The 25,934-nt window shown below is 46.9% G+C and overlaps 1 protein-coding gene across 2 annotated transcripts in view; it reads right to left on the reverse strand.

Annotated features, from left to right (window-relative positions):
* Positions 1 to 2,970: 2,970 nt before the first annotated feature.
* The window catches only part of LOC144130118 (uncharacterized), a 522,550-nt gene continuing 499,586 nt past the window's right edge, over positions 2,971 to 25,934 (reverse strand). Inside the window, exon 7 of one of the 2 annotated variants that reach the window (XM_077664130.1) lies at positions 2,971 to 3,084. In XM_077664130.1, coding sequence (XP_077520256.1) covers positions 3,045 to 3,084 — 40 coding nt within the window. In that variant the 3' untranslated portion in view covers positions 2,971 to 3,044. The remainder of the gene's footprint in view (positions 3,085 to 25,934) is intronic. The other variant, XM_077664129.1, reaches the window with a different exon arrangement.

Below are 25,934 nucleotides of genomic sequence, written 5' to 3' on the forward strand. Positions count from 1 at the left end.
AATTGGTCCCGAGGAACCCGCCGATGATTTTCCTTTCTTGGGCGCTATTAGTACCACCCAAATGACGCGGCTTCAGCGGACGGATTCGGAGGTCGCGCCGCTCGTCGATTACCTCAAAGGCGTCGACGCTCGCATCCCGCATGTTTTTCGTCGCGGGCTCCACACCTTCACTTTACAATCCGGTGTTCTCTACAAGCGCAACTTTTCCAGCAACAGAGAAGCGTTCCTGCTTGTCGTAGCATCACAGCTCTGGCCAGAGATTTTGAGTGCCTGTCATGATGCACTCTCCGCCGGCCATCTCGGAGTAAGTCGTACACTCGCGCGGATGAAACAAAATTATTATTGGCCCAGGTTACTCCCATCGGCGTGGGTCTGCATAAAAACATTCCTGACTGCCAACGTCGGAAGTCTCCATCGTTGAAACCACCCGGATTTCATCACCCCGTCGATCCACCGAAGACACCTTTTCGCCAAGTGGACAAGGACCTCCTTGACCTATTCCCGAAGTCTTCGTCTGGAAAGCGCTGGATCGTCGCTGCCACGGACTACCTGACACGGTACGCTGAGACCACGTCTCTTGTCAAAGGCGCTGCTGCTGAAGTGGCGCAGTTCTTCGTACACAACATTGTCCTGCGTCATGGAGCCCCCGCCGTTGTTGTTACTGACCTGGGAACTGCTTTCACTGCCCGCTTAACCCAGTCGGTGATCACTCTGACGCACACCAGCTATCGACGTGCTAAGGCCTATCAGCCACAGACCAACGTAATGGTAGAGCGACTCAACTGCACTCTAGTCGACATGCTTTCTATGTATGTTGACGTCGAGCATCGAACTTGGAATACCATTCTTCCGTACGTAACGTTTGCCTACAACACTCCCCTGCAGGAGACAACCCGACTGACCCCTTTCAGCTTGTCTTCGGTCGGCAAGTGACCACCCCGTTGGATGCTATGTTGCCCGTTGACCCCTAGTGCGACTCTGACGCTGACCTCGACGCGGACGCCTTCGTTCAGCGTGATGAGGAAGCGCGGCAATTGGCACGCCTGCGAATTAACCGCCAACAGGAGACTGACGCCGCTAGGTACAACCTCTGACGCCGATTCGTCAGTTACACGCCTGGCGACTTGGTGTGGGCGTGGACACCTGTTCGTCGCCGCGGCCTTTCTGAAAAGTTGCTGCGCAGATACTTGGGCCCTTACGAAATAGTGCGCCGCATCTGTGGTGTGACGTATGCAGTTACTCCCGTCCAAGCGGCTTTCTCATCGCGCCGGTCGCACAGTACTGAAGTCGTGCACATTGTTCGCATGAAGCCTTACCACGACAGACTCCCTGACTGAACTGCGGTTCACTGCAGCTGTATTTTGCTGATATTTTCCTCCTAGCCGCAGCGGCATCGTGGCGATGCTGCAGAAGAGGGGGCAGTGATACGTGCCACTGTGGAAGAAGAAAAAGCGCCTGCATCCGTGGAGAAAGAAGATGTTGCTCTCCAGCTCGCGCGCTCGGACCTCTTAGGGACCGCCACAGTTTTACGTTTCGTCTCCGGAGGTTCTCCTTCGAATTGGTCGTAACAATATTTTATTTTCTGCAGGTGTCTTTGAATACTTCATTAGCCAGCACCCTCTACAGAACCCTGCACAGACATATGGTCGCAAGAACCAAAACCACGGAGTGAGCTGGTCCGTGATATGAGCAAGAAATAAACATCTTTTGGAGTTTTTGTTGCATTACTCATCAATTTACCAATACTTGGTGAAACCTGGGAGCAAATAACACAATTGCACATCGACCGGAATGTGAGTCACAGATAATCGCAGATTACCAGTTTCTGAGGCTCTGTGTATTGCAGCATTTGGCATGTACACTTACAGCACTTGTTGTAGAAACGCCCCGGTTTTTGCGCAGATTTAGTACGAGTGGGATATACTTGAAGCATTTTATTTCTGCCTTGGTCCTGTGATACAGGGCCCTCCTGTACAATTCAGGGCTAGCCTGCATGATACGGCGCTATCCTGTATAATACAGGGCTATCCTGTATAATACAGGACTATCCTGTTTTATACAGGATACTCCGGTAATTTGGTATCGCAAATCTTGTACAATAACCCGGTATGCGGTTCTGGTTTAAAATTATTATAGGATTTTTCAATAGGGTAATCATCTTTTTTGGTAATAATGGAAGAATTTTATGTTGTTACTATAGCGTCCGCCGCAGTGCAGATGTGGACCGTAACCTCGCGAAACCGGGGGAGGCTCCTACTAAAGGGATGGACTGTAAAACATTAAACGCGCCATCCAACCGTCACATTAGATTTAGCTATTTTTATAGGATAGAAAATGCCTCGGGCTCATATTGGTACCTCAGCTATGCGCACCGACATCATCTGAAAGCATGTTGTGTGCATCCGTGCACGGTTGTGAGCATGTGTACAATGAATTCTAGAGGCCATGCCGCCTAAGTGGCGGGTAGTTTTCGAATACTAAGCAGCAGCCTGAGTGAGATGTACGTAGACCTGCACTTCAAAGGAAATGAAACTGAAAAAATCATTTCATCACTGCTTTTGCGTGCATTGTGGACGAGCTATGTGCAGCTTAACTCTCACTGTAGAAGTTAAAGAGAGCTCCATTTTGTATCAAGCACACGCTTTGGGTGCAAGGAAAGTAATACTTTTCGGCAAAGTTGCCTTCCATAAACATTTGATGGTACTGTAAACACAGTACGTCTTTCTCGTACGCAACTTCTAGTGTTATAAAAACTACTGCGGTGCGCTAAAATGTAGCGTGTTAAGAGCGTCGTTGGTGTGAATGTGGGCGCATGGTATGAGCATTTCAGATTAGTAAAAAAACTTTCCAAAGTTCTCTGAGAAGATGAGCTAGTGGTTATCCTTGAGTTCCATGTACCAGCCTGGTGGGAGGAGACAAAAAGGAGATTGCTTGAGATAACGTATTTGTTTTATTGAATTCCAACCTCGAGTAGGGCGTGTAGAGAAAGCACATCCATGAGTTTATGGATAGCACTGGGAGAAATTGAACAGTAATTGAGAGTTTTACTTTGAATGCTGCGTTATACTGCTATCAAGCAGTCTCCTGGAAAGAAACGAAACAAAAAATATTAGATCAGGAAGGGCTGATATACATGACGAAAAGTGTTTTTGCCAATGGAGTTTATTTTTCTTGAGCGTTCACCAGTTCTATCCATATTCGCCGCCCTAGGAATTAAAGCCGGTTTTTGTGGCGTGGACACCTTGGACTTAAATCTTCATGACTGAGTGCATACCTTGCCTTCAGTGTTTTTCCTTGCCTTTGAACGAAAAAAACCTAGCATAACAGTTTATGTCACAAATATCATACTGTGACAGGAAACTGTCAGCCAATATTTTTAGATCTTTAAACGGAACACGACCAGACTGCACTATAAAATATCGCATGCTCCCGAATAAAATCAAAATGCAATTTTTGTCGTGTTTTTATTCGTTCACAGCGCGAAAGCACTCTGTTTTCAGTCAGAATTTTACTTCTTTGTTAGAATACACTTCTTTACTCATTGCAGTGAGGTGTTATTCCGGAAACAATCATGTAATATTTATGCATTTAAGAGGGCTGCTTCACGCAAAACAAGTAAAAAAAAAAGAAATCAGACTTTGCAGCCACAACAACTTTAAAGTAAAACTGTGAAGAGTTCATCCGAATCATCCATCTGAATTTATCTCTTCCTGACCTCTATGTAGTCTGCGCTATAGAGTGCCCGTAAATGCTTCCATTTAAACTCAATTTTCGGCATTAAATGCGAGTGCAAGGCTGCAGATTTCGTTATGCGGCATATCGCTAAAGCTATAAAATGTAAGCTTCAGCCAATCATGAGCCGTAGCATTAAATACATAAAACTCATACAAAATAAGTCACGTACTAAAGCCGAATTTGCCGGCTAGCGGCTGATGATGACCAGCAGGCCATCGCTTTCAATCTGATCGCCAGCGAGACGTTCAGCTGACATTTGATCATTATAACCATCATCATCATTAGCCAGACTACGCCCACTGAAGGGCAAAGGCCTCTCCCATGTCTCAAATTAATCCTGTCCTTTGCCACCTGTAGCCACCGTATCTCCGCAAAATTTCTCCATCCATTTCCGGTGTCTTAACGTAACACATATCATTTTTTCTTTCCATAGCTGACTGTGTTGTACTTAAGCTGAACCTTTTCCTTAGCCTCCACGTTCCTGCACCATAGGTGAATACCGGTAATATAGAAGTCAGCAATGTGTGTTCCTGGGCGAGTTGGTTGAGGTGCATTCTCAGAAAAACAGCGCTCGCAGACAATGAACGAGAACAAGAAGGACACAGAACTGCGCTGCAGATACAGGTTACCCTTTAGGCTGGGTCAAAGCAGTACGTTTGATTTGCCTGCTGGTCAGGAAGAGGACGCTGACGACACGCAGTAACGAGCTCCCAAACCCTTTCTTAAAATTAACACATCTCAGTCTAGTGTCCGGCTGACCACCAAGGGCTATAAAAATTAACACACGGATGTATCAGCTCGAATACTGAACCTCGCTATAATGAAACGGTTCATATCTAAAGGATGGATGTACCGAAGGAATAGCCATTTCTCACGGAAGCTCTCCTTAGAATCCTATGTATCTGATATTTCGTTTTTAAGAAGTAAGATTTTGCTACAGCAGGGTATAACGAACCTCCAATGAACCCCTCTTCCCATTTCGCATGGAGTATGTAGGTTTATACCGGTTCCCAACACGTCTGCTCCGATAAGACATGGCACAAAAAAAAAACAGTGCGCATAACCTGCTCTGTCGAGCACCACTCAAAACATGTTCAAAACTTATCCTGCCTCAAGCGTGGCCTGCATGGAACGTTCGCCTGGATAATTTCATTTCGTTCATTTCATTTCATTTATTTTACCATCAGGGCTTTCGCATAACAGAGGCGGTGGGGCAGTGAAAAAATAATAATACATAGATCAAAAAGAGTGCTATATATACGAACAATATCGAAAGATGCTAAAAACAGAGGTCCAAAACACTTAGAACAAAAGTACAGAAGCAAATAAAAGCATTACAAAAAGAAAACTTTAATTATAAACTGTACAAGTGGCTGTGGGTGAAATATTATTCCAGTCACAAAATGTTTCAGGGAGGAAGGATTTAGAGCACGTCACTGTGCCGCAGTGCGGAACAGCTACTTTTTGATTGTGGTCAATGCTAGGCGAGATGAAAGATGGTGCCTTTACACAAATGGCTTTCAGGCAAGAAGTGTGGTAGTAAATTTTACGGTAAAGGCAAATGCGTGAAAGCTTACGACGAGTGGAGGGTAAGGGAAGTTTAAGATTAGATTTCATTTCTGTTACACTGGCGGTGCGATGGCAGTTTCCAACAATGAAACAGACACTTCGATTCTGCACGGCCTCTAGTTCATTATTATTCTGATTGCACCGGGGTCCCAAATAGAACATGCGTACTCCAGTTGCGGGCGAATGAGTGTAGTGTATAGTAGCATATTCATTGAAGATAGAGAAGAGAAAAAATTTCTGCGGACATACCCTAGCAGGCGGTTAGCCTTTGAAGTGATGAACTTGATATGAGCATTCCAAGAAAGGTTGTAACATACATTCACGCCAAGATACTTGCAAAACGAGACTGCATTCAGCTGAGTGTTGTTAATAAAATTGTCTAGGCTTGTTTTCTGGTTACTGGTTACGCGCATGCATTTTCATTTTGATATGTTTAGATCCATATTCCACGATTGGCACCAGTCATAAGTTTTATTTAAGACTGTCTATAGCTGAACAATTTCATCAGTGCTATTAATTACTGTGTAAATTAGACAGTCGTCAGCAAACAAGCACGTGTTAGAAGAAATCTTTAAAGGTGTCATTTATGTATATTAGAAATAATAACGGGCCAAGGACCGACCCCTGGGGCACGCCTGAATGTACTGGCAATGGTGATGAGTCGTAGTTATTGGCGAAGATGTACTGAGTACGGTTACTAATAAAGGTAGGAATCCAATCGAGTACATTAGGATCAATGTTAAGTTGGCTCAGCTTTAAAAGTAAAAGAAAATGACGGAATTTATCAAACGCTTTTGAAAAATCTAAGAATAAGCAATATAATGAGCCCAGACTATAAAGAAGTATGCAAGTCTTAAGTTAAAACCACTAATTGCGTTTCATACAAGAAGAATTTGCGAAATCTATGCTGTTTCGGAGTAAGGAACTGGTTGGTTTCTAGGAAATTAAAAGGATGACTGAATATGAAATGCTCTAGATCTTTACATGGGACGGAAGTAAGTGAGATGGGACAGTAATTACGTGGATCTTGGCTTTCCTATGATTTTTGCGCTGGGATTACTTTGCCGGTAAGCCAGTCTTAGGAAGGGTGCGATGGTTTAAAGACTGCGAAAAGATACACTGTATTATACTGGTAGAATATTCTGCGGTATTTTTCAAGAATTCAGTACTGAGACCATCGATACCACCACAGGATTACATTTTAAGCTGATAAATAATGCCACGAGTTCCTTCTGAGGAGATGACAATGAGATCCGTTGGTAAGAAGTGATATTCTATGAGCGATGTTAGTGCGAAAGTGTCGGTGGGGCTAGAGAAAGCTTTGATAAAAGTGCCATTGAGAAGCGATGCACACAGTTGGTCAGGAACAGGATACCCTTCCTGGGTAAATAGTTGTATGGTGGTATGTCGTTTGCCTTTCACTGTGTGCCAAAACTGCTTCCCGTTATTGTTTAGCATTGTTGGCCGAGTCCGTTTAAAGAAGGTAAACTTGGTTGATATTAATGCCTTTGAATAAGCGACTGCAGCGGCTTTATACGCAGACCACCGGACAGCAGAGTGCGTGAAGCGAGCAGTACGAAAAAGTTATTTTTCTTATTGGAAAGCCGATTAAGATACCTGTTGTACCAGGGTGCAGCACTATTGCTATATACCTTTTTGATGGTTATGTATTCCTTTACGAGGTCAGAAACTCGATTTTTGAAGATCTCCCAGTTACGATGAACACTACGGACGACATGAGCACTCAAAAATTCAATTAAAAATATAGACAGATTGTTATTAATAGCCTGGAAGGCAGCCTTGCTATAATCTCTGATGCATTTGAACAGCTTACGCGACCGTGATAGAGGTAGAGACAGATTAAAGTTGGTTATCATGTGATGGCTTAACCCAGACAAAAGAATGATAGAGGACACGATGTCTGGTGATGATGTGAGGACGAGATCAAGAAGTGATGACGCAGTGCGAGTGACACGTGTGGGCTGCTCAATAAGTTGCGGTAACATGAAGTCGGAACACTTGCGAAGGAAGTGGTTCGAATTGGAACACGTAGAAACGAAGACTGGGCTATTATGATTCCACTCAATGTGTGCGAAGTTGAAATCGCCTAATAGAAAAATGGTCACACCCGGAAGGCGAACAGAAATTGCATTGAGGCAATCGTGCAAATCTTCACAGAAACTTATGGGGCTGGACGGTGGTCGATAGCACACACCAATAACAATTTTATTAAAACGGGAAGTTGTACAGCACCCAAAAATTTCTAAACTAGTCATTACAGCAACACGAAAGCATTCAGTTTGTTCGTTGACAGCAAGTAAAACACCACCGCCTTTCCTGTCATATCTGTCACATCGAATAGACTGTAATGTAATTCTTTTCACAAACAAATAGTTGACTGTCTGACACCTTATCAGACAACCATGTCTCGGTTAACGAAATAATATCAGCACTAGAGTCATTTATCAAGGCGCTCAAGTCATCTCTTTTGGACAAAAGACTTCGCATGTTGGTAAAAACTACACTTAGACCAATGTTCTTAATGGCAGTACCACCACCCCTGGCTAGTTTCTAAGTTCCAGTACCGGATAGAGTACGACCAGAGCGAATGAAGCGCGGAGACTTAATGTGCTCGTTGTTTAAAACAATTTCAATTTCAAACACTAGGTCAGTTTCCGCATTATAACCTTAGCATTTGGCATTGGCAATTTGTTGTGCCTTAAATTGACTTTTAAATCAAACTCCTTCGAATAGTCAATTACCGCTTTCTCGCCTTACGTGTCGTCGGAGAAAAATATTCACTCATAGACACTTCTTTTTCCTTCAGCAACGATCGCTTTAAGTGCACTTCGGGCGCGTTCACACTTGTCCAAAAATCCGGCGAGCGAAGCGGATTCGGCCGCATTTGACGTCGAGCGAGGCGGAAAGCGGCGCGGCGAAGGCGATCGGGCTGGACCCAATATCTCGCGTTCGCCGCCGCCACGGCGACAAACATGGCGGCGCCCTTCGACGCAGGACCCCTAGCCTCGGAACGAATTTGGCCTTTTTCAGCACGTTCATTTCCCAAAAATCAGACACCGGTACATCGCTTTGTCTCACCTCACCTATAAGCAACCGTATAAATGATAAATTTGCTTTATTTTTTACTTAGAGTGTCGATTCTACCGCTACTAGGCTTAATAGGAGGGCCAGTTTTGTTGACAGTACTTTTTCCCGCCCTGACAAGTAGATGGCGCCACTAGGCTGGGCGTTTCATTGGGAGTCTGCATACGCTGAACTAAAAATCGGAATGTGCCTGCGCTTACGTACGTGAGCGTGCATACGGTTATGGTACACAGACAGCATCAATTTATGTTCTTTTCTAACCATATCTGTGTACACCGCGAGCGGTAACGTGGTGGCCGGAAACTGTGTGGGTAATCGAGAAACAGCAGCGGCGCGGCGGTTCCGCCTGACCCGGGCGTCGACAGATGAGCACAGGTCCTAGTTTCCCGGCGAGCGAATCCGCTTCGCTCAGCGGATTTTTGGACATGTGTGAACGCGCCCTTCCACCTTGGCTTTGTATGCGGAGAATTTTGCTGTCACGGGCCTGATTTTGTTGTCGTCGAATCTCCCAATTCTCTGCGCACGAGCAATGCAGTCCCTCGTTAGGAGACACAAGGAGACGCGTTAAGGAGCAAGAGCAAGAAGAAATGTTCTCCCCTTTTTTCGAAAATGTGTGTTCTTTTTCGTCACCGCGATCGTGTAACGTGGGAGATAGTTGATGCCTATCATATTGCGGGAACGGGGCATACATGTGTTAGTGACCCTTCAGTTGGCTTGTCTGGTGGAGAGATGAGTTTTTGAAAGAGCGATGGAAACAGCGTGCTAATCTTTTCGTGCACATCGGTCGGCATGTGGCGTGCGATTAAAATAAGGCATTTGCAATCGGATAGTCGTCCGTCGCGGTGGCTCAGTGGTTAGGGCGCTCGACTACTGATCCGAAGTTCCCGGGTTCGAACCCGACCACGGCGGCTGCATTTTTATGGAGGATAAACGCTAAGGCGCCCGTGTGCTGTGCGATGTCAGTGCACGTTAAAGATCCCCAGGTGGTCGAAATTATTCCGGAGCCCTCTACTACGGCACCTCTCTCTTCCTTTCTTCTTTCACTCCCTCCTTTATCCCTTCCCTTACGGCGCGGTTCAGGTGTTCAACGATATACGAGACAGATACTGCGCCATTTACTTTCCCTAAAAACCAATTATTATTATTATTATTGTATATATAGAAGCCTCTGAATAAAAATTCTTGTAATTGCGAGTAAGCGTTGTGTCCCCTCTTTGTCGTTGTTTGTGAGCGCCTGGATTTATCATACTAAACGTTAAGGAGAGTTGTAATGTGTCGAAGATAAGATTAAGAACCTTTTCTGCTCACTGCTCGTTAGTCTCAGTAGAACTATCATCCAATTCATAAAAGATAAGGCTGTCACGCCGTGAGTGGTCCTTTCTGTCATCTAAACGAGCACGCAAAGCATGTGTCTCCTTTTGTACAAGATCGAGTGATTTACATGTATCGCAAAGATCCCGCTGCAGGTTTTAAAAACCCGTCGCTACGTTTTATACAGCTTCGAGACGCTTTTTAATGTCAGCAATATCGCGTGTTGCCGCCTGTTGGTCTGGGCGCAACTCGGATAAGTCGTTATACATCGTAGCCTGGGCTTATTCTATGCGAATTGGCCTTTAAGGTATGTCATCCACGATCTTGGAAATATCAGGGAGGGACGCATTCCCTGGGCCGGGGTTGCTTTCTACATCGCCAAATATCAACAAAAGAAGAAAACTGAAGGGTTGCAGCACTGCTTTTGTGCGTGTAAGCACAACTAAACACCGGTAATCACATTTTAAACATTTAAGGAAGTTGACTGGCCCGCACAAAGAACAGGGACCAGCGTGAGGACATCGCTGCTGCGGTGGTTCCACGCCCACAAACAACGGGACTCGAGATGCTCGGTGTTGTTGCCGACGTCAGCGACGTTGTCGATGTTCCTCCGGATGCCTTTTTTCCAGCGAAGTTGCCCAGTGTCAACACTTCATTCAAACAGGCGACTCAATTGGGTAACAAAGAATTGGAGGCTAGCGCGTCAGGACTGTTGGAGAACAGATCCGAGGACAAGTCTGAAACTAGGCTCCCGCAGGCCGCAGTCGATGCAGGGCCGTACTAGTAGGGGTTCAGGAAGGCGCCGAGAAATTGCGCAAAGAACAGAGACCAGCGTGAGGCCATTGCTCCTACGGTGCTCCCACACCCGCTATTCGTCAATTTCGGCCCGTGGTTTGCGCCTGCGCTCCCTTCTTCGCCGAAAATTGGGTATGCGGGCCGCTGAATCCACGCATCACGTTGGACACGGCCCGCTGCGCTATGCTGCGTCTCGAAAGGGTTGCGTAGGTCGTTGGCGATCCCCCGTTCTGCAACCTCCTCGCCGCACGCGGCATACTGAGAGCACCCTCTGCTTCACTGGTTGCACGTGCAGTTTAGCTTCAGTTCTCGCAACATGGTCGCATGATTAAACCGTCGGGCAGTGCACTTGGTGCGCTCGGCGTTATCGACGTACTGCTGTTTTCACAGGGTCGAGATGCGAGAAACAAAAGCTGAAAACAACTTGCACTGCCCAGAAGCCGGCCATCACCAAAGCCTTCGTTGTGGCGTACGCAATCTCCACAAGATACTCCTGTGAGATAATGGAGAGTTGCAGGCCGCCTGCTTGTGATTGTTGTGGCTGAGACATCCAGAATGGGCGTATTTCTAGCAGATATGTATCGGTATGTAGCTGCGTGGCGTCTTCTCACCTTCATCGCCCCGTACAAAATTGGCAATTGTTGCAAATTACGACTTGAGATGCTAAGCTGAATTAAGAAGCTCTGCCGAGAGGTATTGCAGCTGAAGTCGCAAAAATTTGTTGAAAATATTCTTGTTGGCCATGCTGGCTCAAAATTCTAATCACGGCCCGGGCACCAGTGTTTACATCCTCCTTGCCCAAGCAATCGTGCGCAATAGAGGTAACATCAATCGCAGGACGAGCGCCTACCATCCGCAGGCCAACAGAATGCTGTCACGAAGTGCTGAAACAAAACCTCCGCAGACATACTTGCCATGTCCTATCCCGGTCAGAGTAATACTGAGGACGCTCCGGTGATTAAACTCTTCTCACCGACTCACCTAGCTAAAATTTGGAAGTACTTGCTTCCTATGTTAGCACGTGCCATTCATGCGCTGACGTATGAACCCAAGAAACCACCATTTTGTCTCGCAGTGGTGGCGGCAATAGAGCAGTTTGTTAGACAGTGAGAGGCATCCCCAAAAGAAACTCTTTATTGGGCTGACTTGCGACCGCAAATAACTGAACAGTTAGGCGGCGGACGTCGCAGAACCGAATGCCCGTTGCTTTCGGAATTTCTAAATTAAAGGACAGATGGTAAGCTAAACAAAAGGAATTGCTGGTGGTTTAGCTCCGGTTAACTCTGGTCGAAACCGAAAAGCTGCATCTCCCTGGCTACGTTTGCGGTCGAGCGACTGGCGGTTTTCATAAGTAGCCATACTGACACACACACACACACACACACACACACGCACACGCGCGCACACACACACACACACACACACACACACACACACACACACACACACACACACACACACACACACACACACACACACACACACACACACACACACACACACACACACACACACACACACACACACACACACACACACACACACACACACACACACACACACACACACACACACACACACACACACACACACACACACACACACACACACACACACACACACACACACACACACACACACACACACACACACACACACACACACACACACACACACACACACACACACACACACACACACACACACACACACACACACACACACACACACACACACACACACACACACACACACACACACACACACACACACACACACACACACACACACACACACACACACACACACACACACACACACACACACACACACACACACACACACACACACACACACACACACACACACACACACACACACACACACACACACACACACACACACACACACACACACACACACACACACACACACACACACACACACACACACACACACAGTAGTTGGCGTTTTTTTCGTTAAACATCTTGCTTTCTTCAGACCGGCACTAAAGACGCTTAGACAAGACACTATATATTTAATATAGCTTACATGATAGTTAAAAATGTATTATTGTCTCGTTGTAGGCGGAGATATGGAAGCAAATCTGGTTCCAAACGACGCGCAAACCGTGCAGATAATTTCAGAAACCCAAATTAAAAAAGAAATTGTTTTTTTGGGGAAAAGAAATGGCGCAATGTAAGACAGGCGCCATTTCCTCGCCTTAAATTTGGAGGACACTTAAGCTTCGCCTTTAAGTGTGGAACGCGACAGCGTGCTGCAGCACTGCCAGGGAGTCCACGGAACGCCATCGCCCATTCGGCGCGACACCTTGCCCGTTAGACAAATCGCTCTGCTACGTACGGTGAAACGGACGCGCGAAGCGGCAAACCACGTAGAAGCGCTGCTAGGCGCCTTGCAAAAATGCGCGGGGCTAAAGTTGCAGTCGTAGTTTGTCGGCATATCCTTTTCGACAAACCCAATGCCGCGAACGCCAGCATAGCTTCTGCGCCGAACGAACGGACAGCAAGCCACAAGCTTCGTGGTGAACGCGCTTTGGATGTGCGCTGCGTTGTTCGCCGCTCACCGCGTGATGCCTGCGTGCCCGCACGGCCCTACTGCGCTCGAACGAGACGAGCGGGAGGCGCTGCCGTCGCGCGCTATCTGTTGGGGAAGTGGCGTACATTGCGAGGAGGAGGACAATTTTTCGCTCACGGCCAAGGCCGCCGACGACACCGGCTTTTTGCGACACGATCTCCTTAACGCTGTTGCATTAAAATCAACTTTAAGTTTCCTTTTAGGGCGCTCGCCTACTAATCCGGAGTTCCCGGGCTCGAACTCGACCGCGGTGGCTGCGTTTTTGTGAAGGAAAAACGCTAAGGCGCCCATGTACTGTTCGATATCAGTGCACGTTAAAGATTCCCAGGTGGTCGAAATTATTACGGAGCCCACCATTACGGCACCTCTTCCTTTCTTTCACTGCCTCCTTTATCCCTTCCCTTAAGGCGCGGTTCGGGTGTCCAACGATATCTGAGACAGATACCGCGCCATTTACTTTCCCCGAAAACCAATTCTTCTTCTTATTATTATTATTAATATTATTATTATTATTATTAATATTATTATTATTATTTCACTTTCCTTCCTGTACGGCGCGATTCCGGTGTCCATCAAGATAACTCAGACGCGCAATTTTCTGCAGCTATCCATGGCAGGCGCCGCACGGATCACACCGAGCGTTCCGCTAAACGCATCAAAGTTCACCGGCGTTTATGCATAATCCACTTTTATGACCTATGCATGTGATTCTGGCAGACGCTTTCTCGCTTTCCGAAGGTAAGGTCTAAGATCAAAGTCGAGACAGTTGGCGTAACAGCCGCTGAAGTCGCCGCTCTAGCTGTAAACTTGATACTTTTCTGTAAAGGGATACACCCTACAGTGGAAAGCAGCGGGGCTGATTTATCCAAGGCATTGGGGTTTAGGGGAAAGTAGATTTTAAGCGGGTCGAAATAACCAAGCGAAGGTTATCTGATTGTTGGCTAAAATCAAGATAAGAGAAAAATTTCACGCAATGGCTAGGTGGTTTGAGCCACCGCCCGATTTAAAGGGTTCAGCCGTATCCATCCATCCATCCATCCATCCATCCATCCATCCATCCATCCATCCATCCATCCATCCATCCATCCATCCATCCATCCATCCACCCACCCACCTACCCAACCACCCACCCACCGACCCACCCACCCACCAACCAACCCAACCCATCCAACCATCCATCCATCCATCCATCCATCCATCCATCCATCCATCCATCCATCCATCCATCCATCCATCCATCCATCCATCCATCCATCCATCCATCCATCCATCCATCCATCCATCATGTGTCGAACCTGACTACCACCAGTTATGCTCATGGTTTGACCTCTAGCTACTTTCAAGGCCAAGCTTGCGGCCCCGCTGACGGCTCGAAACGCTGGCGTAGTGAAGGTTTTCGCTTCAAAACTGTTTTTTCTTTTTCGTGATATGCAATTTATTGAGGTTTTTCTGGAGAAGATTCAACGTCTCCCTTCCTTGCCAGTAACTTTTTAAGACAGAAGCTGCCATTTTTACAAAGCTGTGAAGTCATCAACCATGCCCCATTTTACACCTTTGCGCTACGTGTAGCTCTGCAGTGTTGAAAAAATAAACAAATCACGGGTTAGGTTCTCAGTTCAGGCTAACCTGCTAACCTGTGGGCCAGCGCGATTAGCTGCTGCTGATCGCAAAGATTAGAGCTAGATAGAGCAGCTTCCGATGAGGAAAGTGGGCTGGGGTATAGGTGATTGCCGAGGGGGGTTTAGAGCACTCCCACATATAGAGTGGCATAAAATGGGTTGGGCGCTATTGTATGACGGGCAGTGAGATGGGTATTGTGATGGGAAGATGGTGTGGCTTGCAGTGGAAGTTTGGGAAAGCTTTCGTCTGGATCTGGCGCCACGCTGTGGCGACCGGGTGGGTGGTGTGGGTGGGATGATGAAGTGTTCTTCGCTGGAGTCTGTAAAGATCGTCCTGTCCACTTCACTTCCATGTCCTGTTCCAGGCGCGGTTCTTTTTGCCCTTTTAACATGTCGTACCAACTGGCCCAGAACTTCGCCGTGCTCACACGGCAGTATTCGTGTCTGTATGTGCGAGTATGTTACTGGAATAACTAACGCCGTAGAAGCGGTTCCGAAAGCATTGATTCTGCGCTGACAGCCTATGCTGACCATCATGCAGTTGAATTTTAGCAACGCCGCCCGACGCATTGCGCCACTTCTTTATCATAGCGGTCATCATCCACGATTTCTTATTTTGCAAACCTCTCGCTATCGGGAACAGGCATAGACGATTGAAAGGTGACTTCCTGACCGTAGGCACACATTGGTTGAAAAAGAAAAAGAAATGCTTACATTACAAGACACAGAGCGCGAATTGGTTTTCAATTTTTTGGGAAGCGCGCTGCAAAGGACATGCTTATTGGTCTTTAGATGCTGAAAACATGAAGGATGAGCGCTGCGATTACTTTTAATGATGGCACCATTGTTAAGGCGGATATTCTCATGTCAATCTAAGTTTCAGCAAGATGCTATACAGTGCAGTGGCTAACTAAGGCGAATAGGTGATGAATTTTCTTTAAGGAAAGTCACAACTTACTTTACTACTGACCACAGCAAGGGCCATAAAATCAATGAATATTATACACAAAAAAATTATTGCGGAGATGTCTACCTCTCCGATGGCAATTGAAATCACATATCAACGTGCATTTCTTCAGTATAATTTTGTAATGAAGCTCTTTTCGTTACTTCAAAGCCAGTATACTAAAAACAATAATTTTCATAACAACTGGTCAATTTGCTCTGCAATCATAAGCGCTGAAATCATTATTCTCACCCAGTGCGCAAAAACGCATAGGAAAGCCTACTGACCTAGAACAATGGAAATTAATGGTGAAACGTTTGTTGTAGAAGATACTTATTGCCCAATTCGCCTTGAAAATACGGATGGGGGGTCCAGTATAAAATAAACGAGAAATAGCACACCTTTAGTAAACTATAATTCTAGTTCAGTAAAGAGAGCGGGGTATATTCATAACAATGATTCCAGTGTGACGACATTACACAGAACAGATCTTGAGAAAACGGGTCACAAATATCAACTGAAATACATGGGAGTTACGGCGGCTACACTGAGCCCTTAAAACAAACTACTGGGTTACAGTTTTTAATTCCTGCTTACATTTATGCAGCGCTACAGCCAACACGACCAATAGGCTGACACCACAAAGTGCGGAATAAATTTAAAGCTGACAACAAACTTTCGAGATACGGTGTGCAAAGTTATAACGAGGGCCTCGAGCAACGCAAAATCGGCTGCACCTGGTTGATATCGTTTGATATCATCAAGTTGTAGTGACGGCGTGCACGAAGAGAGAAAAAAAGGTTTCGAAACGAGACTGTTTATTAGGCTGAATTGCGCCCACAAAGAACTGAATCACTCAGCGGCGGCGTAGCAACAATCGGCTCGGCGGTCGTCGAGCAGTATGCCCGCATCTCTCGACCGTGCTCAATTTAAAGCTGATAATGAACTTTCGAAACATGGCGTGTAAAGTTACTATAACATTGTGGAAATATCTAGAATCAGCTGCGCTTCGATGCGATCAATCGAGATGAATCTGGTCGCGTCTTGCATCGCAAAAAAAGCGATGAAGGGGCGTGCCGGCAGCTTTGAAGAATGAACAAACACTACAAATTTTCGCTGCAGAAACAAGTAAAAAGAACTGTGCAAAAATAAACACCGAGTGTGGAAACACAGCGTTCTTTAGCGCGTAACGAGCCTTTAGACAGACGACATGGAGAGCATCTGGTAGCGTGCGGCGTCGCTAGGATGCAGTCATTTCGTCAGGGACAACTTCATAGTCCAGTTCACCATGCCAACGAAGAACATTGTATGTGCCGATGGATGGATGGATGGGCGGAAAAACTTTGTTTTCGTCAGAACGCATGTGCAGACGATTCCGCGCTAGATGGCTATCAACCAACGGCTGACGGCAATCTGGGTGGCACTCCACGGCCTTGGTCTGGACGACCAGGTCTAAGCTGGCCAACACGGCCTCCCACTGGTCAAGAGAAGGATCACGCATAATATGCTCTGGTGGCGGCGCTATGCTACAGCTCCATAATATTTGGTCATAGGTTGCTAGTTCCTGACACCATTCGCATTCCGCCTGAACGTCACGGTAGGTCTTGTTTAACACGAATGGGTTATAGAAAGATCACGTCTGCAATCTTCGCCAGACGCTTTCCTGTGTCTTCATCAATTGCTTGTCCGGGGGCGGACAAATTGACCGCTCAAGTTTGTAATGGTTAGCAATGTCGTGAAAAGATACCAGCCCATTTCTTGTGGGCCTCTCGGGAACGTCCGGCTCACCTGCTCGGCTGACGAAACCTCGAGCATTCTTGTGAGGCGCCTCGTTCGCAGGGTTCCAAGAGGGTGCCGGTACGCAGACAATTTCCACCTCCGTATTAAGGCCGAAATAGCGGCGCAAAGTTTTGCACTAAATCCGTGGCGGCGAATGGGCCTCCAAACCCAGACTCGGTCTTCTGGCTTGTATTCTGCGTTGCGCCTTTGTAGGTTGTAATATCAGGCGTCGGTTCGCTGCTGATCTTCAATCCGTAATCGGCCAAGTCTTCGGGCTGCTGTTGTTGTTGTTGTTGTTAGCCTTCTTCTGCGGGCTGAAGGCAGGCGGTGACGTCAACGTTTTCTTCTTCGGTAACGTTGGGGAGCATGGCAGCACGTTGGGCAGTACGATGTGGCCCAAAAACAGCAGCTATTCAAAGGCAAAGTAGCACTTATCTGCTTTCAATTTGAGGACGGACGACTTGATTGCCTCAAGTACTGTTCGAAGCATTTTGAGATGGTCTTCAAATTTCGAGGCGAAGACAACGACGTCATCTAAACATACTAGACCAATCTCCGGTTGACTCTGCAACAAACAGTGACCATTTCCCACTCACTTTTGACATTGTGTGTCCGATGACTTCTATCGGCGGATTTAGTTGCAACCTAGTTGATTACAACAAGTTCAAAAGTTCACTCAGTTCAGAACTACTCTTTGCAGAATTTGTCTCAGGAGAGTAGGGTGTTAGGCTTATGCTCTATTTTAGATCGGGTACGGAGACAGAGTTTACAGTGTGCGATGATAGCATAGGCACTTCTCAGAGCCCTTGGTGGAATGCAGAATGTTCAAAGGATTATAGGCGGCGCAAGGCAGCCTGGAAGAAACTTATCCATAATCAATGTCCCCGGAATTGGATCGATTATAAGTTTCTTGCAGCTACCTTCAAGCGCACAGTCGCTAGGGCAAAAGAAAAATATGATGAAGAGAATTATGACCATCTGTCAAAATCTAATAACAGACAAGCCTTGTTTCGCTTTCTGAGGTCAAGGAACAGGCTGCCACCGCCTAACAACATTCCCTCTTATGTGCTGACTCCAGTAGAGCTTGCCAGGTCATTAGAAGAAATTGGCAAAGGCTTGGAACACCGTTTTTCGGCTGCGCTCTCTCGCCCACAACTGCTTGAGAATCACTATGATGATTTCCTTAATGTCTCGGTTTCTGAGCTCTCCCAGGTGATAAATCGGTTACCTTCTGCAGCTCCTGGTCCTGACCGTGTCACCTCTGCGATGATTAAAATACTGTTCGACGAATCCCCCAATGCTATATTGGAGCTGGCAAATTACTCTATTAGAACCCCATGGATCCCGGATGTATAGCGTGTTTCCAAAATTATCCCGGTGCTTAAAAAGCCAGGCGAAGGGTTGGTCTTAGACAACATTCGACCAATTTCATTGACATCGAATCTGGTGAAATTGGTTGAACGCGTGCTGTATGGACGAATCATGCCCATTATTACTGAAAAGGGACTACTTAACCCCTGTCAGATTGGTTTCAAGCCTGGGTGCTCTATATGGTGTGCGCATACTGACCTCGAAAGCCGTGTCCGACTAGCGCGCCGGCGTCGACAGTATGCTGCGCTGGTAACTCTAGACATCTCGAAAGCATATGACAGTGTCGAACATGGGCCTCTGATGTACAGACTACGTGCTCTGGGCTTGCCAAGTTATTTTGTGGAATGGGTGTCAGCTTTCCTGGCTGACAGAGAATTTTATTGTTGTCAACGCGGAGTTTCTACAAGGAAATTTCATCAATCTAGAGGTGTGCCTCAAGGTGCAGTTCTCTCCCCTGTTCTGTTCAACCTCTTACTCAGTTCGATTCCGACTTCCCCTGACGTGACTACGTACGTGTATGCAGACGATATAGCTTTCTTTGCTGCTGCGAGTGATTTACATTCTGTGTATATGGTTTTACAGTCATATTTAAATTCCCTTGACCGATGGTTATCTGAATTACACTTAAGTCTTAATGTAAACAAGTGCGCTTTGTTACCTTTTCCGGTTACTCAACAGGTACACATTTCATTGTCTTATCGTCATCATGTCATTCCTCAGGTATGTTCCCTAAAGTATCTCGGGGTAACTTATGACTCCTCTGTCTCTTGGCGGCCACATATAGATCAGGTTGCTGCGAAAGGGATTCGGGCGGTAGGCCTTCTGCGAAGGATGAGTAGCCCTCGCTGCGGTATGCGCAGACATGCTTTGCTGCTGATTTATAAAATGTATATCCGGCCAATCTTGGAATTCGGTTGCGTTTTGTTTTCTGGAGCAGCTGCATACAAACTGCGCCCACTTCTGCTCTTAGAGCGAGAAGCTCTGCGCCTGTGTTTGGGTCTCCCTAAATACGTGGCAAACAATGTTTTGTATCTGGAAGCGCGGGTGCCGTCTCTTACTGCAAGGTTTCGCCTTTTGACAGTACAAACGTTTTTAAAGTTTTGCGACTCGGAGCAGCGTGCATCCGAGTTGATCTTCCTAGGGCAGCGAGCGGAGTTCTTGGGTGTCGGATGGTCTCGCCTTCAAACTCCCCAAATCTGTTTCGTTGAATCTTTGCTGGGCCCACTCAACGTGCGAATACCTGAAATTGTTCCGGTGCAGTCCATCCCTGCAAATGTGTCTATCATCTACGATGACATTTATCCACGTAATGCAAAATTACTGCCTTTCTCATGGTTAAATGGTATGTTGCAGGATTATTTGTCGACCTTCAGCTCACATGTTGCAATTGCGACTGATGGCTCGGTGTGTGCAGAAAAGGCAGGTGTAGGTATTTACTCCCAGTCCCTTGACTGGTCTTTTTCTCTCCGTCTCCAAGATTTCACTCCTATCTATCTGGCTAAGTTTCTAGCAGTGGTTCTCGCTCTGCGCAAGGTACCAATTTCTTTATCAGCAATAATAATAATTACGGACTCGTTATCTTTATGCACTTCCCTCTCGGCGTCCACTGAATCGCAGCTCTTTCGGATTCTAAAATTCCTGATCCCTCCACACATCACATCAATTCGATTTCTTTGGGTTCCTGGGCACAGGGGTCTTCTATTAAATGAATCAGCTGATGCTTTAGCGAAGGCAGCCCTGAGTAGACCGATTGTTTGCCCTAGACCGATTGTTTGCCCGCTTCCAAAAACTGCTTTCATCACGGCGGCACGCTTTCGACGGTACACTGTAATGAACGAATTGGGCGCATCAGCGCTTACTTCCTTGGACGACTTCCAGCACCTACTGTTTCCATGGAGAAGCTCAGTCTGGCGATCGCGCAATCTTGAAGTTTCCTTCACGAGGCTTCGTTGCCGAGTGCCGAAACTAAATTTTTACCTATACAGGCCTGGTCTGGCGATCTCCCCATTGTGTCCGTATTGTGCGGAGCCGGAAACAATAGAGCACTTTCTTCTTTTTTGCCGTCGCTACTCATCGATTAGGAGGCGACTATTAGAAGTTCCAATACAGAATCTCAGTTTGCGCCTGTCTTCTGAGGTTGTTCTGTCTCTTGGCGCTTCTATGCTTGGCCATACCAATTGGAATGTTTGCTCTGCCGTTCAAAATTACTTACTAGAATCAAAAATTCTACCTTCATGAGCTTTCGTCCTGCCCATCCCATTATCAGCTTCTGTATTTCGGTTTTTACAACCTCTTATTGTAATCCCTACCCCTTCTTTGCCTAAATTTTAGTTTGTATGGCCCCCCTAACCTCTTGCAACCACCTCGGCTAGGAAAACTGTGCGATCCAAATTTTGGTACGTCATCCCATGCTTGCCACATGCAACTGGTCATTTAAATAGTCACCGCCTGGTTATGGCCAATCCCCCTTGTGGGTATGTGCCATTGTGTGAGGATAACAACAACAACAACAAGACCAATCTGCAGCTGCTGCTGCTCTTGGTGACGTGGCCCAGCAACCCAGGCTTCGGGGCAGTGGCTAAGTACCTGGCGGTGTTGCGCTAGCTTCCTGAATTCTTCTTTTTGTCTGTGCCTGATTGCTCCTGTTCTGGGGTGATCGGGCGGGGGACGAGAGCTTAATGTCTAGTTCTTCTCCCGGCCAGGGGTTTTCCCCTTGGTCGGCACCTCTTCCTCAAGACCAGCTCCCAATTGATCTCTTTTTCCGCAGTGGTGTTTCAAGCATTCCGGTCGCTTTAGTGCCTTCTGATGGAGGCGCTATCCGACTGAACAACCCGGAGGCAGTGCAGGCGGCCCTTCAGTCTACATCGTAGCACTTTATGCACATTACCGATGTCCGGCAGTTCGGCAGGCGTGGTATTTTGTGCAGGTCGCCGGATAAAGACTGTATTGAAGACCTTCTAAAGTGCACGACCTTCGCCAACCACCCGGTGAGCGCATTCATTCCAACTCATCTAGCATGTTCCAAGGGCTTGGTCCGAGGGGTCGACTCTCGATTGAGCTCTGCGGAAACGCTTGAGAACCTCTCGCCTGCAGGAGTGATTGCTGTCCATCGATGCAGCAGGATGGTTGACGGAGTAAAAATTGCTACGTAGTCCGCCATTGCCACATTTGCAGGAATATTTTGCCCGTCAGAGATTAAGGTGTGACCATTGGTTTTTCGAGTAGATGCCTTTAACTTTTGGCCCCTTCAGTGTCCAAACTGCTGGCGATTTGGCCACAGCGGCAAAGCCTGCAAATCGGCCTTACGCTGCTGTGCCTGTGGGGAACGTCATTGCAGAGAGGAATGTCCTGAACAGCAAGAGAAATGTTGTTTGTGTAGCGGTGCTCACCCTGCTGATTCACCTTACTGTCCTGCACGAGCACAAGAAGCTGAGGTGCTCGAGTTTATAGACAAGCGCAGATGGACTCGGAGAGAGGCTTTTGCCGCAGTCAAGGAGAGAGCCTCAGGCTACTCTAGTGTGGCCGCCAAATGTCCACCCGTAATGGATTCTAGTTGGTCCCAGGCTATTACAGCGGCAGTTGAGAAAGCTGTGGCAAATGCAATGGATTAGCAGCACAGATGACCAATCTCCTGCAGGCGTCCAGCGCTCCGCTCTTGTCTTCTTTGCCTTCGGAAGCTACCACTCCTTCTGTAGTAATCGATTCCGCTCCACAGGGCCAAGAACAATGTGAGCAACAAAAGACCTCTCAGGCCTCTCCTTCGACCAGCGTTATGGACTCATCGTCTATAGACTGTATGGATATGGAGTCTGATCTCCGCGCCCAGAAACGAAGTGGGTCTCCTCTGAATATTGCAGGCCCATCTTGCGCCCAATCGAAGACAAAGAAAAGTAACGCGTCAAAAGGCTAAGACCAGCATTCTAGACAAGGCAGTCGCGGCTGCGGCACTACCGCCAAAATAGGGCTCTTAAGTGTACTATAGTGGAATTGTCGATCTATATTCTCATCTTCAACAGATTTAAATTGCCTATGCTATCAGCTTCTACCAGATTTAGTTGCTTTACAGGAAACATGGCTAACTTCAAATTTCAATTAAAATCTCAAGAATTACCGTCCTTTCCGGCTTGACCGGTCATCCCGAGGGGGAGGGTTGTTAGTGCTCATCTCTACAAAGTTTTGCCGCAGGGCATGCACTTCTTTCCAATATGCGGATATTGAATGTGAAATCCTTGCGGTTGACCTCAGCGTCCCAGGTCACTAGCCCTTTACGGTAGCTAATGCATATTTCCCGTCTGGTGTGCGTGACACTCGGCCCCTTGACTCCTCATGTCTAGTAGCCGATCTCAGGTTCTATTACTTGGAGACTTCAATTCGCACCATGTGGCGGGGGGGGGGGGGGGTTGAAACACACAGCTTTGGTTCTAGACTATTTGATTGGGCTTCTGACAACAACTTGATTTACAACAATTCCGGATTGCCTACGTTTGTTCGGAGCCAATGCCGCTCTGCCTTGGATTTAACTTTTTCCTCCCCAGGAGTCTCTGTTATGTCTTGGGCGCCTGTTGACAATGCAACAGTGATCATCTACCGATTAGTTTCAAGTTTGCGTGTAAATTAACTCTTCCTGAGCGACATCAGCGCACGTTAATAAATTACAGTTGTTTTAAAGACACGCTAAAATCAGCCCTCCAAATCACTTCAGACACTTGCGTTCCGACAAGTGCCGAAAGCAAGGCTGCACATCTATGTTTAGTACTGGACCATGCAAGGCAAAAGTCTGAATTTTTGGTTAAGAGAACCAAGGGTGAAATCGCGAACAATTGGTGGAATGCTGAGTGCACGCGTGCATATAGACGACGGAAAGCAGCTTGGAAGAAACTTCTCATCAATCAATGCCCAAAAAATTGTTTGGGTTATAAGTATGTTGCAGCAACATTTAAGCGCACCATCGCCCGTGCAAAGGAGTAGTGTAATACAAATCATTACAATTTTCTTTCACAATCAGGAAATAAACGAGCTTTGTTTAATTTCATGAGGCGCAACAAGGTGATTTCACCGGCTGCCAACATTGAATCCCTCGTTCAGTCCCCTGCTGACATCGCAAAGGCCCTTAGAGGATATTGCGTGTGGCTTAGAGCTTCGCTTTACATCTGCCTTACCTTCTCCTACTTTATTTACATGCACCTCAAGTGATTTCACTGAGGTCTCTATGCCTGAGCTGTCGCAAATTGTTCTGCGCTTATCCCCAGCGGCTCCTGGCCCCGATAATGTCACTTCATCTATGATCAAAATTTTGTTCAATGAATCTCCTGCAGACCTGTTGGCTCTAGTTAACCATTCTATTAAAGGTCCTTGGATACCGCATGAGTGGCGTCTTGCTGAAATAGTTCCACTGTTTAAAAAGTAAGGGGAGGGCTTAACTTTAGACAATATAGGCCCTATTTCCTTAACAGTGAACCTAGTGAAATTGGTGGAAAGGGTCCTTCTCAGCCGTGTCATGTCATTCATTTCAGGAAATGCTATATTGAATCCATGTCAAATTGGTTTCAGGCCGGGTTGTTAAATCGAGTGTGCTCATACTAACCTAGAGAGTCGTATTAAATTAGCTCACAATAGAAAACAGTTTGCGGCGCTTGTCACCTTGGATGTCAGTAAAGCATACGACAGCGTTGAGCACTCGACTCTATTACTAAGAGAACAGGAACTTAACTTTCCATGCTATTTTGTAGCCTGGATTTCTGCTTTTTTGGAAAATAGAGAATTTTACTGCTGCCAAAATGGTGTTGCCCTTTTTGTACCGAACCTAAGACAATAGATCATTTCCTGCTGTTCTGCCGCCGGTTCTCTCACTTGAGGAAGCGTCTTTTGCAAATTCCATTTCATCAACTGGGCTTGCCTGTGTCTTCCGCGGTTGTTCTTTCAATTGGCGCTTCTTTGCTTGGACGAAGCGACAGGAGTGTGCGCTCTGCTGTGCAAAATTTTCTTCAAGAAACGCAGCGCCTCCCATTCTAATTTCTTCTTCCCGCTCTCAGTCAGTACGACATTGGAACATTACAGGCATTGTATACTATTATGCATATTAGGCCTTTGTCCCGTCTTCGATCTCCAAGTTAAGAGGACCCCTGTCCTTCCGTCTTCCAATCTACCAGGCTACATCCTATTACCACTCCTTTTCCCGTCAAAACTTTCCTGTATCCAGCAATTAACCGCCTGTGTCTTGCCCGCTCCCCCGTAGTGGGTACGTGCCAGCAATGTCTGAGGCCTTCCTTCCTTCAATATGCAACTTGAGGCCTGCTAGCACTGTATCCATTACTCCCTGAAACGTCGCTGGTGCGCAACAGGGACCAAATGGCATTACCTTGTTCTCGAACAGGCCGTCCGGAGTGGTAAATGCCGTCTTCTCGCAGTCTCGTTCATCGGCCTCAATTAGCCAGTAGCCGCTCTTGAGATCCATCGATGAGAAATATTTGGCGTTGCAGAGCCGCTACAGTGTGTCGGTGATGCGGGGTAGGGGTGTAGTGGGTAGACGTCCTTCTTCGTTATGTTGTTTAAGCGGCGGTAATCATCAAAGAATCGAAGTGCGCCGTGTTTCTTCACTAAAACAACCGGTGCAGCTCAGGGAATATTCGATGGCTTAATGACGTCATCGCGAAGCATTTCTTCCACTTGGTCCCAGATGGCTTGGCTTTCTCGCGGCAACACGCGGCAGCGGCTCTGGCGGAGAGGTCGGGCGTGCTGGTTAGTTTTGATGTGATGGCAATCGATGTTTGTCGGATATTCGGCGATGACGAGAAGAACTCGCTGTAGCATCGAAGCACATTGCGGATCTCGTTTTGTCTGTTGCGGGGCAGAGCTGGGTTTACGTCGAAGACGTACTTGCGATCTCCCTCATGTGAATCTTCGGGGACTCGATCGGAGATAGTGAAGGCCTTGCGAACGTCGAATAGTTCGTCCAGGAAAACAATCATCGTTTTTTTGTTAATGTGCCGGTATTCTTTGCTGAAGTTCGCAAGCAGCACTTCAGATTCTCCATTGCGGAAATGTACAATGCCACTTGCTGTGCCGATTCCTCGCTCTAGAAGCTACGCCGTGTTCCCCTCGTGTTC

This window comes from Amblyomma americanum, chromosome 4, assembly GCF_052857255.1.
Source record: "Amblyomma americanum isolate KBUSLIRL-KWMA chromosome 4, ASM5285725v1, whole genome shotgun sequence".
NCBI classification, from domain to species: Eukaryota; Metazoa; Arthropoda; class Arachnida; order Ixodida; family Ixodidae; genus Amblyomma; species Amblyomma americanum.